Source organism: Bos indicus, chromosome 2 (assembly GCF_029378745.1).
Source record: "Bos indicus isolate NIAB-ARS_2022 breed Sahiwal x Tharparkar chromosome 2, NIAB-ARS_B.indTharparkar_mat_pri_1.0, whole genome shotgun sequence".
Classification (NCBI taxonomy): Eukaryota; Metazoa; Chordata; class Mammalia; order Artiodactyla; family Bovidae; genus Bos; species Bos indicus.
The window spans coordinates 69,603,110-69,623,541 of record NC_091761.1 but is presented as its reverse complement, the minus strand read 5'-3'; the positions used below and the strand labels follow the sequence as shown (position 1 = coordinate 69,623,541).

Below are 20,432 nucleotides of genomic sequence, written 5' to 3'. Positions count from 1 at the left end.
ATTTGTTGGATTGACGGTTGGATGGATGAATGACAGAAGGATAAAAGAACACTGTGAATCAGAAATCTGAGGCTCTAGTTCCAGCACTGCCAATAATGCGCTATGTATCCTAAACTGTGTCACTCTACTTTTATAAACACCCATAGCTGCCTTCCAAGTTCCTGCTTCAAGACTTCACAATTCCCCTTCTTGGTTATAGCAAGGGCCCTAGAGTGGAAAAGCTGCAAGAAACACAAGGACAGCGTGTTTGAGCCTTTATAAAAATGCACCCAGAATAGAGATGATCCTAACAGAAAGCTCTTTACCATGGCAAACTTTTACCTAGGAAAGGAAAGCATCTGCAAGGTTCTTGAGAATCTCACACTTAGAAGAACATCACACATCTCTGTACTGGATGTGCAGAGGAGGGACAAACTGATCCCTAATCCCCAAATATCCCAGTGGGAAGTAAAATGTGTGTATGGGTACCCTAAGCCAGAAGAAGGGGAGAGATGCGTTTATCTGTGTCCCCACAAACCTCTTTCTGATATAGTCTGTTTGAAGCCTTCTCCAAGGTAAACATGAGCTACTCAAACTTTCTTGACTGCTATCTTGGCTGACTTGCTGAATCTTTGAAAAAAAGGGGTGGGGTGGGGGACACACTGACTCTGCTACTGTTAGTCTACACAGACAGTAAAACAGTATGGTTTCTTACTGGGAAAGATAGCCGCTCATGTTTATTTAAAGCATGATAAAGGCATTTACAACAGGGAACTCCTGTGTGGCCTACCTGATTCCTATTATTCTTCAGGTCCTATTCCCCAGGCTGCTTTAAATACAGCTCTCTGCTGTGGGAGTTAGCGCTATGAGTCCCTTGGCATCAGTACCTGCCTGGTCATTCAACAGTGGCTACAAATTATCCACCTTTACTCCCCCTCATCCTATGCCATCTCAGGGAAGGACAGTTTTAAGACTACAAAAATAACTCACACGCTAGTAAAGTAATGCTCAAAATTCTCCAAGCCAGGCTTTAACAGTACATGAACCGTGAACTTCCAGATGTTCAAGCTGGTTTTAGAAAAGGCAGAGGAACCAGAGATCAAATTGCCAACATCCGCTGGATCATGGAAAAAGCAAGAGAGTTCCAGAAAAACATCTATTTCTGCTTTGTTGACTATGCCAAAGCCTTTGACTGTGGATCACAATAAACTGCAGAAAATTCTGAAAGAAATGGGAATACCAGACCACCTAACCTGCCTCTTGAGAAACCTGTACGCAGGTCAGGAAGCAACAGTTAGAACTGGACATGGAACAACAGACTGGTTCCAAATAGGAAAAGGAGTACGTCAAGGCTATATATTGTCACCCTGCTTATTTAACTTATATGCAGAGTACATCATGAGAAATGCTGGGCTGGAGCAAGCACAAGCTGGAATCAAGACTGCCGGGAGAAATACCAATAACCTCAGATATGCAGATGACACCACTCATATGGCATAAAGCAAAGAACTAAACAGCTTCTTGATGAGAGTGAAAGAGGAGAGTGGAGTTGGCTTAAAGCTCAACATTCAGAAAACTAAGATCATGGCATCTGGTCCCATCACTTCATGGCAAATAGATGGGGAAACACTTGAAACACTGACAGATTTTATTTTGGGGGGCTTGCAAATCACTGCAGATGGTGACTGCAGCCATGAAATTAAAAGACACTTGCTCCTTGGAAGAAAAGTTATGACCAACCTAGACAGCATATTAAAAAGCAGAGACATTACTTTGCCAACAAATGTCCATCTAGTCAAGGCTGTGGTTTTTCCAGTAGTCATGTATGGATGTGAGAGTTGAACAATAAAGAAAGCTGAGCACCAAAGAATTGATGCTTTTGAACTGTGGTGTTGGAAAAGACTCTTGAGTCCCTTGGACTACAAGGAGATCCAACTTGTACATCCTAAAGCAAATGAGTCCTGTATATTCACTGGAAGGACATATGCTGAGGCTGAAACTCCAGTCCTTTGGCCATCTGATGCGAAGAACTGGCTCATTGGAAAGAAAACACCCTGATGCTGGGAAAGATTGAAGGTAGGCGAAGAAGGGGACGATAGAGGATGAGATGGTTGGATGGCATCACCGACTCAATGCACATGAGTTTGGGTAAACGCCGGGAGTTGGTGATGGGCAGGGAGGCCTGGCGTGCTGCAGTCCATAGGATCGCAAGGAGTCAGACATGACTGAGCAACTGAACTGAACTTAAGAAGTTATGAAAGTGGGCACCTTAGACATTGTTTCCCTGGCTTCACAGTGGATAAGAGTAAAGTGCCACACAACACAGGCAAGACTGGTCTCATAACACCATAATTTGAATATTCAAATTTCTCAACTTACTAAATATCGTTAGCAATATTTACTAAGTATATTTTAAAAGGAAATGGTCGTTCATACGATGCTTCCAACCTCTTGGATACTCTCAGTTCAGTTGGTGATGCCATCTAGCCATCTCATCCTCTGTCGTCCCCTTCTCCTCCTGCCTCCAATCCCTCCCAGCATCAGCGTCTTTAACAATGAGTCAACTCTTCACATGAGGTGGCCAAAATATTGGAGTTTCAGCTTTAGCATCAGTCCTTCCAAAGAACACCCAGGACTGATATCCTTTAGAATGGACTGGTTGGATCTCCTTGCAGTCCAAGGGACTCTCAAGAGTCTTCTCCAACACCACAGTTCAAAAGCATCAATTCTTTGGCACTCAGCTTTCTTCACAGTCCAACTCTCACATCCATACATGACCACTGGAAAAACCATAGCCTTGACTAGATGGATCTTTGTTGACAAAGTAATGTCTCTGCTTTTGAATATTACTCTGGTTCCAGAGAAGTCTCTCCTCTGTCAAGAAAAGGCCCAGGAGGAGTGCAAAAGGCGCAGAGAATTTCTTCAAGGCAAACATTAACTGAGTACCTGCTTTTTAAGATGCTAGGGATGCAGAGAGGAACACATACGCACACACAACCTCTTTGAGTTCGAGGGACTCACAACCTCACACTCCTCACTCGGCCCCTCCCACCCAACACACTCACAGAGGAAACTTTTCTACAGGAAGAGTTTCACACGTCACCTCTTCCTTCATTGCTTAAAGAAGAAAAAAAATAATAATTATAGAGCCGGTGCCCAAGGCTTTTGGCTAGGTACATAACTTCTTTATATAAATGCCATTCTCTGGGACCAACAAGGTATGCTTCAGGTAAATGGTGTAACTACAATGACATCATTACAGGAGTTGCATCCTCAGAGATGACTTTCCTCTCAGCAGAACATGAAACGGAGGGTGGTTAGGGTGAGTGAACACGATGCACTCACTGGCTGAAGGAAGGCAGCGAGCCTAACAATCCTTTTTTGGGGACTCGGTTCCCTGGTCCGTATATCAAGAAGTTTGCCCAAGTGCGTGTAACTCAGGGGACACCCCGATTCTGAACTAGAACCAGCCCGGGTCTGAATAGCCAAGTTGATCATTGCTCAAGCCTTGATTCGGGAGCAACCGGGCTTCCGAAGTTCGGCTCACAGAGAGGACCAAACCCACTTGGGGCATCCGATGCCCGTGAGAAGCAGAGAGGGGAGGCAGGATACAAACCTTCCCCAAGATTGAGGAATAATCCTTTTATAAAGCACCTCGGATGAACATGCAGAGCCCCGGCGCGAAGCTACGCGGAACGTGGACAGCGTCAAGCGGCCCGGACTGCACCTCCTTGCCAGCGAGGGTCCGGGCCTTGCCCGGGGCTGCCCTCGCGCAGGCGCAGTCGCGCAACACTCCGGCCCCAGCGCGCATGCTCCACCGAGCTGCAGCGCTCCAGGCTCCCGGCGGCGGCGGAGGAAGTTTCCGCTCTGCACTCCACCCCGGTAGCAGCTTCGGGGCCGGGGACAGCTTCCTCCGGACGCTCGGCGGGCTTCGCTGCCGCCTCAGGGCGGTCCGACGGGATCATGGGGTTGTCAAAGGGGCCGGAAGGCCAGGGTCTCCCGGAGGTAAGGAACCCCTCCTCCCTCCCTGACACGTCCGGGTTTCCGAGCGAGGGCCGAGCCTGCGGGGTCGCAGGCACCGGGAGATCCAGCAGCGTTTAGGGCTCCCCGCCTCCTTTCTCAGATATGTCCGCTTCCCCAACACCGGCCCTGTCCTCTGGGGGCCAGGCTAGTTCCCCAGTGTGGACATGGGCGGAGACTAACTTCAAACGGTGCTGGGTCTCCTGGGACGGAGGGAGCCTTCCCTGGCCAATACCTGCCCCGACGCTGCCCCAGGCGCCCAGGAGCCTGGGGTCCCACCTCTCTGGCACCCTCCGGCAGTCTCTCCCCGACCCCCGGCTCCGCACGGCTCGCCCCGAGGACCGAGGCTCCTGCGTCCAGTAGTCACGAGACGCGCGCTGGGACGGTCCGGGCTCGGGTTGTGCAAAGGGCGGTGACCTTGTGGCGCCTATCGCCGCCTCCCCGGGCCCACGGGGTCCTGGCGGCCGGCACCCGCCGCCGTAGTGTCGGGGGGGATTGCCTCCCTGCGTTTGTCCCCACGCCGGGCCAGGCTGGCTGGAGGAAGTTTGGGAGCAGGGCGCGCGTCAGGTCGTGTCCGGCCGGGTCAGCGCACCGCGGTGTCCGCGGTGGAGACGCGCTCTCCGTCCGTGCGGAGTGGCCGGGCGGAAACGTCGCTGCTTTTCCAGAAGGTAGAGAGGCTGCCTCTCCTTCCAGAGGTGTTTGTTATTAAGCACTCAGTCGATCCCGAGGGACGGGGTGATCAGCGGTTTCTGGATTTATACACACATTATCTGGGAGGAGAGGAAAAGTGCATTTCCTTTTGGCGCAAATATTACTTAGCTAGACGTTTTGCATCTGTGCTCTCTTCCAGTTGATTTACTCAACAGCTAGTCTAGTTTACTAGATTCTTGAAAGAAATGGAGTCCATGCTGCGCCTCTGTCCCCTTCCTAAGGTTCTGAAGCAGGTATTTGTCAGAAGGACTGATTCCTTGACATGGTGCGTGGTCCCTTCACACTTAACTGCCTGGGGCCAGTCTTGCTTCTTTGCCTTCCTCCCCAAATCCTTAGTTCTTAAATCCCACTAGTACCATTTATTGAGGGATCACTGTTCTGTGCATAAAAGCTGGAGATGTAGTGATTGCAGAACAGAATTAATCTGTCAGTGTTTGCTCCCAGAATGCAAATCCATTTCATCATCTTCAGAAAACCTAGCAAGGGTAATGTCAGAACCCTTCTGTTAGGTAACACTTGACATGCGAGTTGCTTTGATGGACCAGGGTTTGTGAAGACTAGAATCTGTTCTGTGATTTGATTTTATATTTCTTTTTTGCCTTTTTAAATTCTAGGCTCTCATCAGGTTTTTTGCCTGGCACTTTGCTGTGGACTGTTTCTCATCTCCCAGGTTCTAATTTAAATCCCTTTAATTCTTTGCCCCAGTGTACCACCAGTGGGGTCTTTCTAGAAACAACAACAACAACAACAACAACTTGCACCTCCTTTGTCCTTTGTTTAACCCTTCACTGTCAGGAGACTGGGTCTAATTTGTCACTTTTCCAAGTTCCTGACAGGTAGGCAAACAGGATTCACTTAGTTCAAAGACTAGTATGTATGAATATGAATGGTATGTGTCATTAAGCTATCACTAGTCCGGTTATTTCATTAAATTTAACTTTGTAAAAGCTTGTATGTATGTGAAGGAAAGAGAGATAGCGAGACATGGCCCTGCCTTCCAGCTTACATGAACTATCGTCCAAGACAACTGACAGTTTAGTGTTCCTAGTTTAAGAGCTTACAGCATTCCTTTTTATTCGAATTTTAGTTTTAAGAGTTGGATGTGTTACCCAGCCTGGTGATGTTTATGACTTCAAGCTAGAGTATTCTTTCATTCACTGCATATTAGCTAGTGACCCTTTTGCATTTTGTTTTAATGTTAACCTATGAAGTGGATTTGGTGTCTTATTAACATTCCCCATTCATTGTCTTGTGCAAGAAAATTACTTCACAAGGTACATTGCAGAAGTACACTTCTCCATTCTGGGGTGGGTAGATGGGAAGTGTGGGCTGTATGCTCGCTAAGGTGTGGGCAGTGGGTGCCCATTAGGTACAAGGTGCGACAGGGAGGACCCTCCCGGGTTGTCCTGATGTATTGTCCTCTTCTTGGAAGTGTCTTCATGATACGTGATTGAACAAATGAAGGATTCCTTTTTTATATCCCAGGAATTTTAAGAAAATACTTATATTATCCCATTTTCCTTTTCTATTCTATTTTTGTGAACCATAACTGTTCTTTATTTTCTCTTATTTGAATCTCTCTACTTGTAGATGGTTCTCAACCATCACAGACCTTTTGCAAGGAAGAGAAGGTGTGAATAATTAATATTTATTTTTGCATATCTGCTAGGAATTAGTGAATGCTAATCTTCAGAATCTTTGCTAGCCTGGACCAGCGTCATTTGAGAGGGAAGTAAAATGAGCAGTGTCACAAGGCTTTCGCCTCCATCACCGCCTGTTGCAGGAGATAAACAGTCTCTTTAATAATTCCATGTTCAACTGTGTGTTAACATGTGTGCTCCTTCGCCTGAAAGTTTGTACTTTAAAATAAACTTGACTTTACATTATCAGTGTCATGACTATGAAAACATGTTGTTAATACATGACTGGCTTAGGTCATGGAACTTATGTGATTGATGGTAAGCATGTCATTCCATATTTAATAAGTGTGTTCTTGGAGCCTAATGCTGTTCAGAACAGAGAGAAAAACATGCGTGGCTAATAGATGGAATATATGCCACCACCCCCCCACCCAACCAGCTAATAGTCTATTTGGAAAGACAGGCATGCCACTCAGAAGAGGTTAGTAATTGTATGAATGACAGACTATAAATAAAATAGAAATGGAAAGGAATGACCATTTTAAGCTGCAGAGATGACATTAAATAGGAGCTGGAGTTTGAAGGCGGTAGCTGGGTGGTTGGAGAATATCAGAAGAGCGGTGAAGGAATGAGAATGAGCAGGGCTTGTTTAGGTTGGCCACAGCTGTGTCTGGATTGTTTTGGTGGGAGGTAAAGGATGGAGCTGAAAAGATAGTTTACAACCCAAGATCTGAATGCAAAACCAAGACATTTGGAATTTAGCTGGTAGACAATGAGTGATGCCTTAACGATGAGGGCCGGATGCTAAACTAAAGAGGGGTGATGGGAAAGCTGTGATCTAGGAAGGAATGAACAGGATAGACTATTAGGGAAGAAAGATTGAGAGGCAGTTGCCATTGTCCTGGCATGACATGCAAATGGAAGATAGGACAAATGTGAGTTGCATAATTAAGGAAGATTTATCAGGCACTGTTGGCTAAGGGAACAGTCAGAGGTGGATATGAGGCTATGAACCAGGGTATTTTGACATTGTTTTCTGTAGAGAGGAGTTGTTTATTTTCTGCAATAATGGAAGACAGGAAAGGCACAGTTCAGTAAAATGTATGGAGGCAAAAGTACTAGTGTATTTAGATATATTGAACTTGGAGTTAACAGCCTGGAGTGAAGGTAGGATACAAATAAAGACTGTTTAAATCAAATCCTATTTAAATGTATCAAGTAAATATTATTTTTAAGGCAGCCCTGTTACATGGTAGTAATAACCCTGTAATATGTCTGTGTTGAAAGCCTTCCTTGTATTTGCTGTAGAGATCAAAGTGCAGAGGGGGCCACATGATTGAATTCTTTGTTCTTGCCCCTCTTGTCAGTAACTTCTAGAACCAAGATGAGTGTAAAGTTCAAACAAAACAAACCACCTGTTCCATCTGAAAGGAGTTTATAATCCAGTTGAGAAGCTGCTATATAAGTCACATGTTAGAGAACAGGGTGGTAAATGTGCTGAAGTCTTCCTTTCCCTGGATTCCTTCAGCAGCTGCTGAACAGTCGATACACCTGTGCATGTCTTCTCCCCCATCTATGATGATTAACAGCTTGTTGAGCGGGGACCTTGTTCTGTGTGACTCTGGCAGCACTGTGTCTCCACGTTACTGCATGAACACAGTGATAATTTGCCAATATCATATGCTCCCTGGCAGTGAGTCTGTGGTATCAGGGAATATACCTGGTGTTCCTTTATTCAAGGTAGCTTTTACCAGCCTTTTGCTTTCGTTTTAGGTAGAAACAAGAGAAGATGAAGAGCAGAATGTCAAGTTGACTGAAATTCTGGAGCTCTTGGTTGCAGCTGGGTATTTCAGGGCAAGAATTAAAGGCTTATCACCTTTTGACAAGGTAAGAGGAAATCTTTCTAACCATTAGGCTAGTCTTTGTGAGGATGTCATGGTTTACCATGGCAGTAGGGTATTTTTTTGTTAGGATGGCATGGTTTACCATGGAAAAGAAGAAGAGATTGTATTTTTCTTTCTCTCTATCCATGTTGCATTTCTCCAGGATTCAGATTCATTATGGAAGTTTTTGTTTCCTATTAAAATAATCATGTATCAGTAAAATACACCTTCAGGTCATTTTGTGCACGAAGATTGAGAAATACAAATAAGCAAAATCAATAGTTTCTCCTTTCAAGGAGCTTAAAGTTTGGGTGGGAAAATAAAGCTTGTAAGATAAAGTAATTTAAGTTAATAGGGAGCTATCCCAAGTTGATAAAGCTGATAAAGAGTCTGCCTACAATTCGGGAGACCTGGGAAATCCCTGGGTTGGAATATCGCCTGGAGAAGGGAATGTCTGCCCACTCCAGTATTCTGGCCTGGAGAATTCCATGGACTGTACAGTCCATGGGGTCACCAAGAGTTGGACACAACTGAGCAACTTTAACTTTCACTTTCATCCCAAGTTGGGATGCTCACAGATAGTTGCCAGGTATTCTCTGGGCTCTGAATGCTAGGTTTGGAGAAGGAAGAAGTCGCTGTTGGATGAAGTCATTTAATTCGGCAGAACCTTGAACAGTTCTTACACATAAGGAATAGTAGTAGGGTTGAGAGCACAAGGATAAGAACAAAGACCTTGTACTCAAAGGGCCTGACTTATGAAGAGCAGGGAAGAGAGACAGTAAACCAACGCACGTAGAATAAATGGCACAATTCATTAAGTGCCACAATGAACTATGCACAGAAGTGAAGCATCCAGATCAACCAGGACATGCCAGGCAAACTTCCTGGTAGAAGGAAGCATTGAGTTCCCCCGTGGGCCAAAGCCCTGTCTGCATGTAACAGGTTCTTTTGTAATACGGATGTTTAGGTCTCAGCCTTTGAAATTCTGGTTTGCTAGGTGTGGGCTTGGGACTGGAATCTGTATTTTATTAAGCATCTCGCATGAGTCCACAGTATAGCCAGGGATAAGATTCATTGATCTTTTCTAAGATCAAGCTGTGTCTATAAAGGTTTTGTTTCAAATGGATTTTTAGCTTTGGTCTCATTTGCATCTCAGAGAAGTCCCATGACAAAATAGAGTACAGATTCTCATCTCCTTTAGGTAGGAAAAAAATGGGATGTATGGAAATTAAGTAATAAGCCACAGAATGTGCCCCTTGCTACCCACATATCTGGTCCATAAAACTCGTAACACTTCTGCTGTCTTGCACTTGACTGTAACTGGATTGAGGCTTCTCTCAGCTGAGAGTTAATGTCTGTCCCCATTGGTATAAAGAGAATCTATGCATCATACATCCATTTAATCTTAGAAGGCAGCTTCTCAGTCTTCTAGCCACATGTTTCAAGTGCTCAATAACCATGTGTGGCTGGCAGCACCATACTAAACAGTGTGGATCCAGACTGTTCCTGTCCTGGCAGAAAGCTTTATTCAGCAGTGGTGTTTAGATGGGAGAAGGCAATGGCAACCCACTCCAGTACTCTTGCCTGGAAAATCCCATGGACGGAGGAGCCTGGTGGGCTGCAGTCTATGGCGTCGCTAAAAGTAGGACACGACTGAGTAACTTCACTTTCACTTTTCACTTTCATGCACTGGAGAAGGAAATGGCAACTCACTCCAGTGTTCTTGCCTGGAGAATCCCAGGGACTCGGGAGCCTGGTGGGCTGCCATCTCTGGAGTCGCACAGAGTCGGACACAACTGAAGCGACTTAGCAGCAGCAGCAGTTTAGATGAGTTGCAATGGATGGAGCCAGGACACATATTGTCTCTCTCTGAGGATACACAATTTTGTATATAAAAACTGTTTCTATTTTATCTGCCTTGCACTTCTTCCCTTCTTCCCAAACTAGGAAGAGAAAATAGGTATTTTTTTTATGTCTTACAGGTGGTGGGAGGAATGACCTGGTGCATCACCACTTGCAACTTTGATGTGGATGTTGATTTACTCTTTCAGGAGAACTCTACAATAGGTCAGAAAATGTAAGTTATTGGGCTTTCCATGGATGAGCCTCAACAGTGAGAAAGGAGCTAAATCTTGAGCATTTGCTGTGTGCCAAAGGTTGTGTCAGATGCTTCACTCATGGACTAAAAGAAGCCAAGGTCACACAGCTAACACATGAGAGTCATCTAATATTATTATGATGTTAATAGGCTATTTCTGGTGTTTTTTGTTGATCAGAATTTCTGTTGATTGCTTGAATATCTCCTTCCAAAGGCATTGAATTTGGATGGAAGTTGGATAGTTGAAGGGAGGGGAATCTTTCCCGCCCTGTTGCCTCTGCATAAGGCAGAGCCTCACTTTGCCTGTGTCCTTGCCAATGACATCCTGGAAGGGTGCCCTGGCTGATCTTCTGTAGCTTACCAGGGACTTGATGATTTCGTGAGATCATTGGGATGCCAGTTCTGCCCAGCCCTGCCAGTGGGCAGCTGTGTGACCTTGGGCAAGCCTTCCTTTATGTATAGAAAGAGGGTTTGTGATCTCAGATCTATAGGATTCTGTGATTTACTTACTCATTTTTCTGAAGCCTTGTCCTCCCGTAAATGGATTAAAGATGGTTTATGAGCATGCATGGGGGAGCAATAATAGTGGAAAAGTTAAGCAAAGCAAAAAGGGTAAAAAAGGGAAGGAAAGGCAGAATTGAGGGTAAAGAACACAACTGTGAGGAGCCAGAAGGCCCTGTTTTCCTAAGGATGGGACACAGATTTGGCTGAAAAGAAGGAAAAAACATGAAAAGAAGAAAAAATAAATTATCCAATTTATACTTTCCATATGGTAGAAGAAAAACTAGTCCCTGGGAATCACCAAAATCCTTAACACTAAGACCAAAAGGCATTCTTGGCTCCTTGTTAAGGAGTTCATGCTGTTTGACACAGTAATACTGCTATCAGTGCCCAGCCATGAATAGTGGGTGCTGCATCCTGACACCTGTGTGTGCGGGCTATGGCATCATGTCCAGCCACCCACAGAGAAAAGTTCATTTGGGGGGTTGCAGTGGAGTCCAGGTGTGTGGCTCTGCTCCCAATGATCCAGTTCAACCCAGCAGGGGAGTGTATTCTTGTTCTTTTATTTTTATTGAGGTGTTACATACGTGAAGGTACAAGAAACATTCAGATACTACCAAAGGGAGCAAAACATGCAGTGGATGTCTCTTCCCTTTCCCATTTTACACCCTAGTTTTATTCCCTGGAAAGAGTTATCTTTGACTGTCTAGGTTTTAGATTCTTCATTGTGGTCACTAATATGTCTCCACCTTTGTATACACTGTTTCAAGTCCAATGAGAGGAAGAAGTTGGCTCACCTGTACCACTCACTACATCCCCTTTGTCTTCCAACTTCCACTCTTTTAATTATTGTCTTTCTTTTCTATGATTGCTTGCATAATTTTGCTCTATTTAAGTTTCTATTTCTTGACCCATTAATATAGTTTCTCCTGTTTATAGTCTGTTCTATAGTACCAGTTAAGTTGTCCATGCTTTATCTACAGGTAAATTCTAAAAGTAAATCTATTAACAGTATTTGCAATAAGAATTAAGATTTGTGATGGGGTCAGAAAAAGAATGGTAATTTTCTGGACCATAATGGTGGATTTATTGAACCCTTACATTCATAATGTTCTGGATGCATTAATGAAAAATGTGCTATCCTCATGGAGCTTAGAGTCTATTGGAGGAGACAGACAAAAACTAATCTAATAAATAAGTACCGTGTGTGTAGACATATGTGTTATGAAAAAAACTGAACCCAGGAAAGGGTATGAGGAGAGACGTAGGATGGCAGGCAGTTGTGGTTTAAGTTGGTGTAGGCTTCACTGAGAAAGTGATACTAGAGTTAAGACTTGAGAGATGAGGGTTCCAGGCAGAGGGAACTGCCAGTGTGAAGGCCCATGCAGAAGCTTGCCTAGAGTGTAGTGTGGTGGGGGTGGGGCTGTGGGGAGGGGGCAGCAGCAGATGGAAGTGCAGAGAGGTCATGGGACAGATCAGGTAGCACTTTGTAGGTCAGGTTTAGGACTTGGGGTTTACTCTGCGTCAGATGGGAAATCCATGGGGGTGGGGGGCGTTGAGCAGGGGAAGAACACAGTATGTTCTGTGTTTAAGAAGGACCCCTCCTCTGAATACTGAATTAAAGGAGTGAAGGTGCAAGCAGGGAGATTCTTTAGCGTGTTACAGTAATCCTCCCCTGGGCAGTGGGCCGGTAGTGGTGGCATTCTGGGTCTGTTTGAAAGGTAGAACCAACAGGGTCTCATGGCATATTTGATTTAGAGTGTGAGTAAGGGAGCGTGGAGGATGACTGTGAAGTATTTGGCCCAAGCGAGTGGAGGTGGTCACTGGAAGTCATTGAGAGTCAAGCACACTGCATTTTGCTTCATGTTTACAAAGCTTTTTTTCCCCCTTGCATTTCTGATTGCCTTTTTTTCTTGTTGACAAAGAAGCATGTACTTTTACCTGTAGCTGAGATCAGCCAGCTTCTTAATCAGTCTGTTGACTAACATGAATTCTCTGCCTTCTCGAGTACACTCTTGGTTGAAGCCTCTTTCTTTTCCAGTTTGAGCTGATTGCCTCTTACACCTGTGGCACCTCTGATGTTCTGGGATTTCTTTTGCATTCTTTGTAAGCTAGGATTCTCAGTCTGTATTTCTGAAATCTGAAAAACAGTGAAAATGTTGGTTTTTTTTTTTTTTTTCTTTGAAGTATGAATATAAAACTTTAATTGGAAGCAAAACATGACCCGACTGACTTAAGGTTATTTATGGTCTTTATTGATCCCACTTATGTGAATATTCATAAATTTTGCTACAGAAATACTCATTTCTTTGATGATAGGATGCTGCTATGGATTTCAGTGGGTCTTACATAATACATAGTGCTGCTGCTGCTGCTAATTCACTGCAGTCGTGTCTGACTCTGTGTGACCCCATAGATGGCAGCCCACCAGGCTCCCCCGTCCCTGGGATTCTCCAGGCAAGAACACTGGAGTGGGTTGCCATTTCTTTCTCCAATGCATGAAAGTGAAAAGTGAAAGTGAAGTCGCTCAGTCGTGTCCGACTCCCAGTGACCCCATGAACTGCAGCCTACCAGGCTCCTCTGTCCGTGGGATTTTCCAGGCAAGAGTACTGGAGTGGGGTGCCATTGCCTTCTCCATATAATACATAGTATATACCCCTTAATCTACTAAGCTACAACATCTAAAGAATTGTGAGTTCTGAAGCACATCTGCCCCCACAGGGTTTGGTTAAGGAGTTGAGGGTGTATTATTTTTCCTGTAAGTACTTGATGTGAAAGCAAAGCTGGGGACAGGGTTTACTTGTAAAGACCCAGCAGACTCCTAGCAGATTCATCAGGAAGTTGAGTCTCTATTATCCGTAGAAGTGTCATAGCCACAGTGCACTGAATTATCCAAAATCTTTTCTGTTTGGTTTTGGGATGTGTTCTGTGTTTGGGGTCCTCCCACAAAGTTTCTGGTTTGGTACAGTTAGTTCAGTTCAGTCGCTCAGTCATGTCCGACTCTTTGTGACCCCATGGACTGCAGCACGCCAGGCCTCCCTGTTCATCACCACCTCCCGGAGTTTGCTCAAACTCATGTCCATTGAGTCTGTGTTCTGTGTTTGGGGACCTCCCACAAAGTTTCTGGTTTGGTACAACTCAGACTAATATTGCCGTGTGCTTGCAGTGCCTCTGTGCATCCCAGCTGATGGGAGGGGGCAGCACCATCTCTAAAGTCCACACTTGCCTCACAGGGCATGCTTATCTTCCATTTGTGCTCCATTGGGGCACAGATGGGCCTCGTTTGTGGGTGGGCCTCCATTGGGCCCTCATCCTCCTTCTTGATCCTTCTTTCATGTGGGTTCCCTGAACTTCCGCTCTGCATCCCCAGTTTGTCCTAAAATCCCATCACCACAGAGTGCTATGTTCCAAGGTCCATAAATAAGATTTTAGGCTTGTAACCAAGTTCATTTCTACAACACACATCAATACATGTTTATTAGGCGCCTATGTAGAGAGCATGTGCACTTTATTATTTAACCTTCATAGCAACCTTTGAATAGGCAGGACAGGGATTTTCCCTCATGTTATGATGGTAGTGTTGGACCAGAAGGACCGGTGGCTCGCCAAAAGTACCACAGTGGGTGGTGGAGCTTGGAATTTAGACCCTGGTTTAACTCACTCTCTTTCACACTGTTTGCAGTGGAGGAGGAAACAGTGCACTGAACACTTAGAAAACGAAAGGAACCAAACTTATCTCCAGTAATGAAAAGTGGGTGTGTTAAAAGCATAGACTGGGAAACCTGTCTGGTGACCTCTGCAATTGTTATTTGCCCTGATTTTCAGAAAGTCAGAGGATCCACTTTGAGCTCCAGGGAAAAGCCAAATGGAGACTGGTAGGTTTCTGCAGGAAGTCTTTCTGACTTTTGCCCCCAAGCCGGCCTGTTTTCTCCCACATCCCCACCCCTTTGTATTAATAGTACCTTCAGCTTCTTCTACACTCTGCTGACACTGCACACTTGGTAGTCATTTCTGGGAGGCAGGTTTAACAGGGTTGTAAACCTCAAGATGATCCTGGGCATCCTTCCCTCAGGGCCTTTATGAACTGGGAGAGTGGGCCGTTTCTGAGGAGTGGCCAGGGAGAACCTTGCCTGAAGGTGGAGGGTTGGCTGGATGGTGTTGGTGTCCCAGCCTCTGATTTTTAAGCTTCTGAATGGTATGGGCTATCAGTAACCCTCCCTGCATAGAACCACAAATTTGTAGCCACTAGAGGGAGCTCACCTCCTGCCAAACCAGAACGTGACTTGGCTAGGTGGTCCCAGTGTGAGTGAATTCTTAGACCTGCCCAAGCAAGGACTGGAAGCCAGAGTGTGACCATCTTCACTTGCTAAGCTTGGAATCTGGGGAGCAGAGCCAATTAAGCACCCATTTCTTCCCCTCACAAATTTCAAAGAAATTAAGGAACAAGACATGGGAGTCTTATGGACATTAAATTAAAAAGTAAAACTTATCAGAGAGAGAGCTTTAGATAATGTTGCCAAATGAGTGTGTCAGTCTTTTCTACCAAACTGTCCCATTCGGACCCCAGGAGGAGCTGGGCAACCACAGGCTTCCCTGCTGGGACAGAGAAGATACTTGTGTCCTGAGGATGGGCTACTTAGAAAGGAGGACCCACAGGGCCTCTGGGAGTCAGATGACACTTTGCTTCCACGCCTCAGACCTTTTGGATGAATAACACCCTGCTTCTGTTTGCAGTGAACATGTCCTCTCGCATCCTCCCCTCCTGGAAGGTGGGTAGTCCTGCCTTCTGTGAGTGCATGCAGTAAGGGAGCAGACGTCTCCTCTTCACCTGTTTTTCTCTTAACGTATTGGACTTGATGTTATGATTATGACTGTTTCCACTCAGCAGCTTTAAGCTTGCTCCTGCCTTGTGAAGCTACTGTAGATATAAACATGGTTGTGTGGTGTGTTCTCTGGGGAGCCTTCTCTGGGAGCCATTTGGCTTCTGTTCCAAGGTTACTTAGTTCCTACCAAGAGCGAGGGCATGAAACGTGCTAAGGGAAACTTAAGTTAGATATTTTCTCTTATCCAGGCCTGAGTTAGGTGTTGGTCTTAAGGATGTCTGTCTCCTGGAAAGGATTGTGGAACTGCAGAAAGACAAAAGTGTGCAAGAATTCTTTGCACAAGAGATACCTTTTCGGTAGATAGACCCAAAACTTGCTGTAATTGAAGCCTCTAGTAAGAACCTGCTGACCTTATAACCATGGCCTTTATCTGTTAGAAAATAGTCTGATACTTGTAGATGAGGCCACTCTGGCTGAAATTTTTTAATGTCTTAGATGAGAATATAACCTAAACTGTCCATGTAGGCTAAGCCAGGAGCCCCCATTTCTCCGTATGGCCCCACAAGACCACAGCTTGGACTATTTCTCAGTTTCTAGGCTATGTACCATGGCTTTGTGGGTTAGCAAGCCTGCTGAAAACCTCTGTTCTCTCTCCTCTTGAATCTGATCCGACGAAGATACAAGAAATAGAAACCAGATAATCAGAGATCAAATAGCAGCTGATCACAGATTTGAATCTGTGGTGAAACGAACTTGCACACACGTCCTTTTTTCACTCCTGCCATAAAACTGTCCCACCCGGGCCAGGGCTCAGCTGGGCATCCAGTGGGGGTGGGTACTCACCTCCTGACTGAGGTCAGATATGCTCTGGGCTTCAGAGAGCCTGCCTCCTGCTCTCCTCCAGCCACTTCAGGGGAGGACCAAGCAAGGTGGAAGAGAGAGATCATGTCCCTTGTGAGAAGCTGAAAACTCGTCTTCTCTGGAAAAAGAGTGGTTCCTCCAAATCTAGGATTAATTTTAGAGTATCAAAATTAAAGGCTATTGCTTATTTCAAAAATATTTCTTAACAGAATAGAAACTTCAAAAATTTTTTTCCACACAAGCCTGAGACCTCATGTTTTGTCTTAATATTCTGGGCACCTGGCACAAAGTTTGGTAATTAATTTGTTGCCTGGATGATTTTTCAACTTCTGGTGGCTGAGACAGTAAAGAATCCGCTTGCAGTGCATGAGACCCAGGTTCAACCCCTGGGTTGGGAAGATCCCTTGGAGAAGTGAATGGCAACCCATTCCAGTATTCTTGCCTGGAGGATCCCATGGACAGAGGAGCCTTGTGGGCTACAGTCCATGGGGTCACGAAAGAGTCAGACACAACTGAGCAACTACGCACACACGAATGATATTTAGAACATTTTTAAAAAATGTTTAACCTAGTTGTTTCCAGACTTTTGGAAAAAGAAAGACAACAAAGTGAAATGTAGAACATGCAGCACTAATAGCATTTTATTTTACTGTGTAAGGATGTTTAAAAAAAATAGCTACCACCATAACATCATGAAGAAACAAAATATTTTCTTATAAAAAGTAGGATGAACATGATCTTGGAATTAAGGGTGAATGCAATTTACCTTATGTGGCCTTACATGCACACAGGTCTAAATTGTGCTTATTTTTCTGACTTTGCTGTCAGCCAGGAGAAATGTGGTCCTAGTCTGGTGTTGAGAAGCCCCGGATCCCTCTGGAATGCAGCCCAGTGGGTAGGGATGTCTTAAGAGCCACATAAGGCGTTCTCACTCTTGGCTTGTTGTTTCCCTCCGAGCAGAGCTCTATCGGAAAAAATCGTCTCCGTCCTGCCAAGAATGAAATGTCCACACCAGCTGGAGCCCCACCAGATCCAGGGGATGGATTTTATTCACATATTTCCTGTTGTCCAGGTGAGAGCGGCTGAGGGGTTTCTTGTCCTCTGAACATCGGCATTCCTGTAATGGGTCTGGCTTTTGGGCTCTCTGGCCTAGATCCTGGATCTGATGAGTGTGGCATGGATTTGGTGGCCACAGAACATGACTGCACTCCCTAATGTTGTCCTCAGAAGTTGCCAGTATTCAGTCTACCTTCATTCCACTCAGTCACCTGTTCTATCTTTGAATGTTTCCCACAAGTAGCTTTTCATTGCCCTTCTGGGAGGCCCCCATGCTCTGGTTCCCTTCTGTCTCTCCAGCCTCAATTTATTCTTTGTTTTCTTTGTTCTTTATGTTCTAGCCCCCTGGCTTTCTTTCCAGTTTCCTCCCACATACTACTTTCCTGTCGTGGGCCTTTCTCTCAGCCTGGGAAGCTCTTCCCTTCTCTCCTTTCCTTCATCCTTTCAGCTCTCAGTTCCAGGTCTCCTCAAGAAAGCTCCCCTGACCCCCAGATCTAGAGCAGGTTCTTTTGCTGTATTCTCTTACACAGCATAGTCCCTACCTTCACTGGGATCTTCCTTACCATATTTGTGACCATGTGCATCAAAGTGTCTGGTTATTTATCTCTGTCTTTCATGGGCAGGTATCAGGACTGTCCTGCTCAGTCCTGTGTCTTTGGCACCTCATGGAATGTCTGGCACTTTGTAGGCATTCAGTCCTTATTTGAGGACTAAATTTCTAATGAGACTTATCTCTAGCCTAGCTCTTTTCTGAGACCCCATAATGAAGTGGCTCATGCTGTACAGGTCCCTGTATTCTGTGTGGTTTTTGTGCCTCAGACTTTCCTCCAGGTACCACAGAGAGAGGAGGAGTAAAAGGACTCTCTCTGTTGCCTGCTATATGGACAGCACTTAGCCTCAGGTCCTAATAGAGTTGCTTGAAGCATCTGTTGTAATCCCAGTCTTACATCTGAGAAAAGTGCGACTCATAGTGGATAATCAGTTTGCTTAAGGGCAGAGAACTAGGGAGTGGAGAGGCAGATTCCTCTAAGTTTTTCCTTGTCCCTAAACCTGCACTTTCCCCCTCCACCACCGTGCAGCCACCCAGAGGAAAACCACACCGCCGCTGCTAGAGAAGTTCACTGATTCTGTGAAGGTTATGTAGTGTAGCGGTTAAGAGCCTGGACTCTGGAGACTTTTTGGGTTCAAATCTGACTCTGCCACTTTCCAGCTGTCTGATCTTGGGCAGATGTCTTAACTTCTTACCTGTTAAGTGGAAGGTAATAATAGCAGCTACCTGATAGAATGAAAGTTGAACAAGTTACCATGTGTAAAGCACACGGCTGAAGGGCTAGCGTGTTCCAGTCAGTGCTTTCTAAGTGTTATGTAGTTGTTTCTGTGGTAGTTACTGCTGCTGCGAATCTTCCCCTGAACTATTCAAATTAAATATGAAATTCGTAAATGAAATTTGTACATTTGAGGCTAGTACTTTGACTCAGGATTTGACGTGTATGTCCGTTAGAGGAATGTACCCCCATCCTTTTGTGAAAATAGGAAGTAGGGGCCCTGTGGAAATTCTTACAGAAACCTCCAACACTCTCATATTGTGAAGTTGTTGCCTTTTCCGCCTCAACCTGAATCTGTTGTGACTAGACTTTACTCAGTCCTGTGCTAGAACTTGGAGGACCAAAATGATAGTCCAAATATGAGAAGAGTGTGAAGGTGATTTTCTGCAGTTGGTTTGGGTATCCTGAGTCTCTGATGGTCTGTGTTCTGAATGGAATGCCTGGGTTTCCTGTCTGGATGTGAGAGCTTCAGCTAAATGGTTACCAGCCTTCTTAATTTTGTGGACCTGCAAAATTTTAAAGCAAAAATGGAGGTTGATCTGTGGTTGCCACCTGTATTTTGGCAGGCAAGGACATTGTTAAAAGTAACAGTTATTTTGCTTTTTCTATCATTTCTTGAAAGGCCATTTAACCCTCACTCTGAGAATAAAGAACAGTCTTTCCAACTAACTACATTTAGCACTGTGAGAAACTCACCACATGCCTGTGGTTTTGTTTCCTGTTTTGTTGGACACAAGTGAGAGAACAATTGTAGACCAGTCGCTGGGACCTGCTGAACAGCTTTCTTGTGTGGGTCTGAGGTCCACCACCCTAGTTCTTGCCATTTAGCACAGCTATGGTGACTCTGAATGCAGCGGGACAGCGGAATGACTTCCAGCTACTTAGTTCCAGGTCACATGTTTTTCTTCTACATGAGGCATGTGAATCCTGTGAAGGTAGATATTGTTCTTGAAAGCTAGGGCCCTGCGGCAGAGCTTGGCTATCCTAGAGGCTCCCTCCTCAGCTCTTCAGGTTGGGAACTCCGAAACAGAGCCATGGTGTCTCTAAGGGAATCCTGTGACTCAGTGGGCTTTGCCCTCCTCATCAGAGCATGTTCTCCAGGATCCAGCCAAGTAATAACTCAGTGTAGATCTAATTAACAGAGGCAGATTTGAAAAGGCAACAACTATGAAAGGCCAGAAAGTGGATCTCCAGGTGGGAAGGAAAGCAGAGTGAAATTGAGTTAAGCAGGAGTCAGCCTCCTGAGATGTCCAGGGTCCATGCTGGGGTGTGGGTGAGAGGCTGGAGTAGCCCCAAATGTCATCTGATCCTCAGCCCCTGCACCCCTGGATTTTAGTCAGTGCCTGAGGTTACTGTCTGGAGTTGGGGTGGAGTGGAGTGATAGAAACAGATGGAGGATTCTAGCAACAAAAGAGTACTCCTAGAGTTACTTCTGGCCACTGCTTTAAGTAGGAAAAACCACTAGACCATTCAGGTATGACCTAAATCAAATCCCTTATGATTATACAGTGGAAATGACAAATAGATTTAAGGGA

General features: G+C 45.1%; 1 protein-coding gene across 2 annotated transcripts in view; it reads left to right on the top strand.

The window, feature by feature from the left end:
• The first annotated feature begins 3,854 nt into the window (after positions 1–3,854).
• Positions 3,855–20,432, top strand: part of CCDC93 (coiled-coil domain containing 93) — a 103,787-nt gene continuing 87,209 nt past the window's right edge. For both annotated transcript variants that reach the window (XM_019973785.2, XM_019973776.2), the window contains exons 1-4: positions 3,855–3,984; positions 8,124–8,237; positions 10,216–10,310; positions 17,477–17,588. In XM_019973785.2, coding sequence (XP_019829344.1) covers positions 3,943–3,984; positions 8,124–8,237; positions 10,216–10,310; positions 17,477–17,588 — 363 coding nt within the window. In that variant the 5' untranslated portion in view covers positions 3,855–3,942. The remainder of the gene's footprint in view (positions 3,985–8,123; positions 8,238–10,215; positions 10,311–17,476; positions 17,589–20,432) is intronic.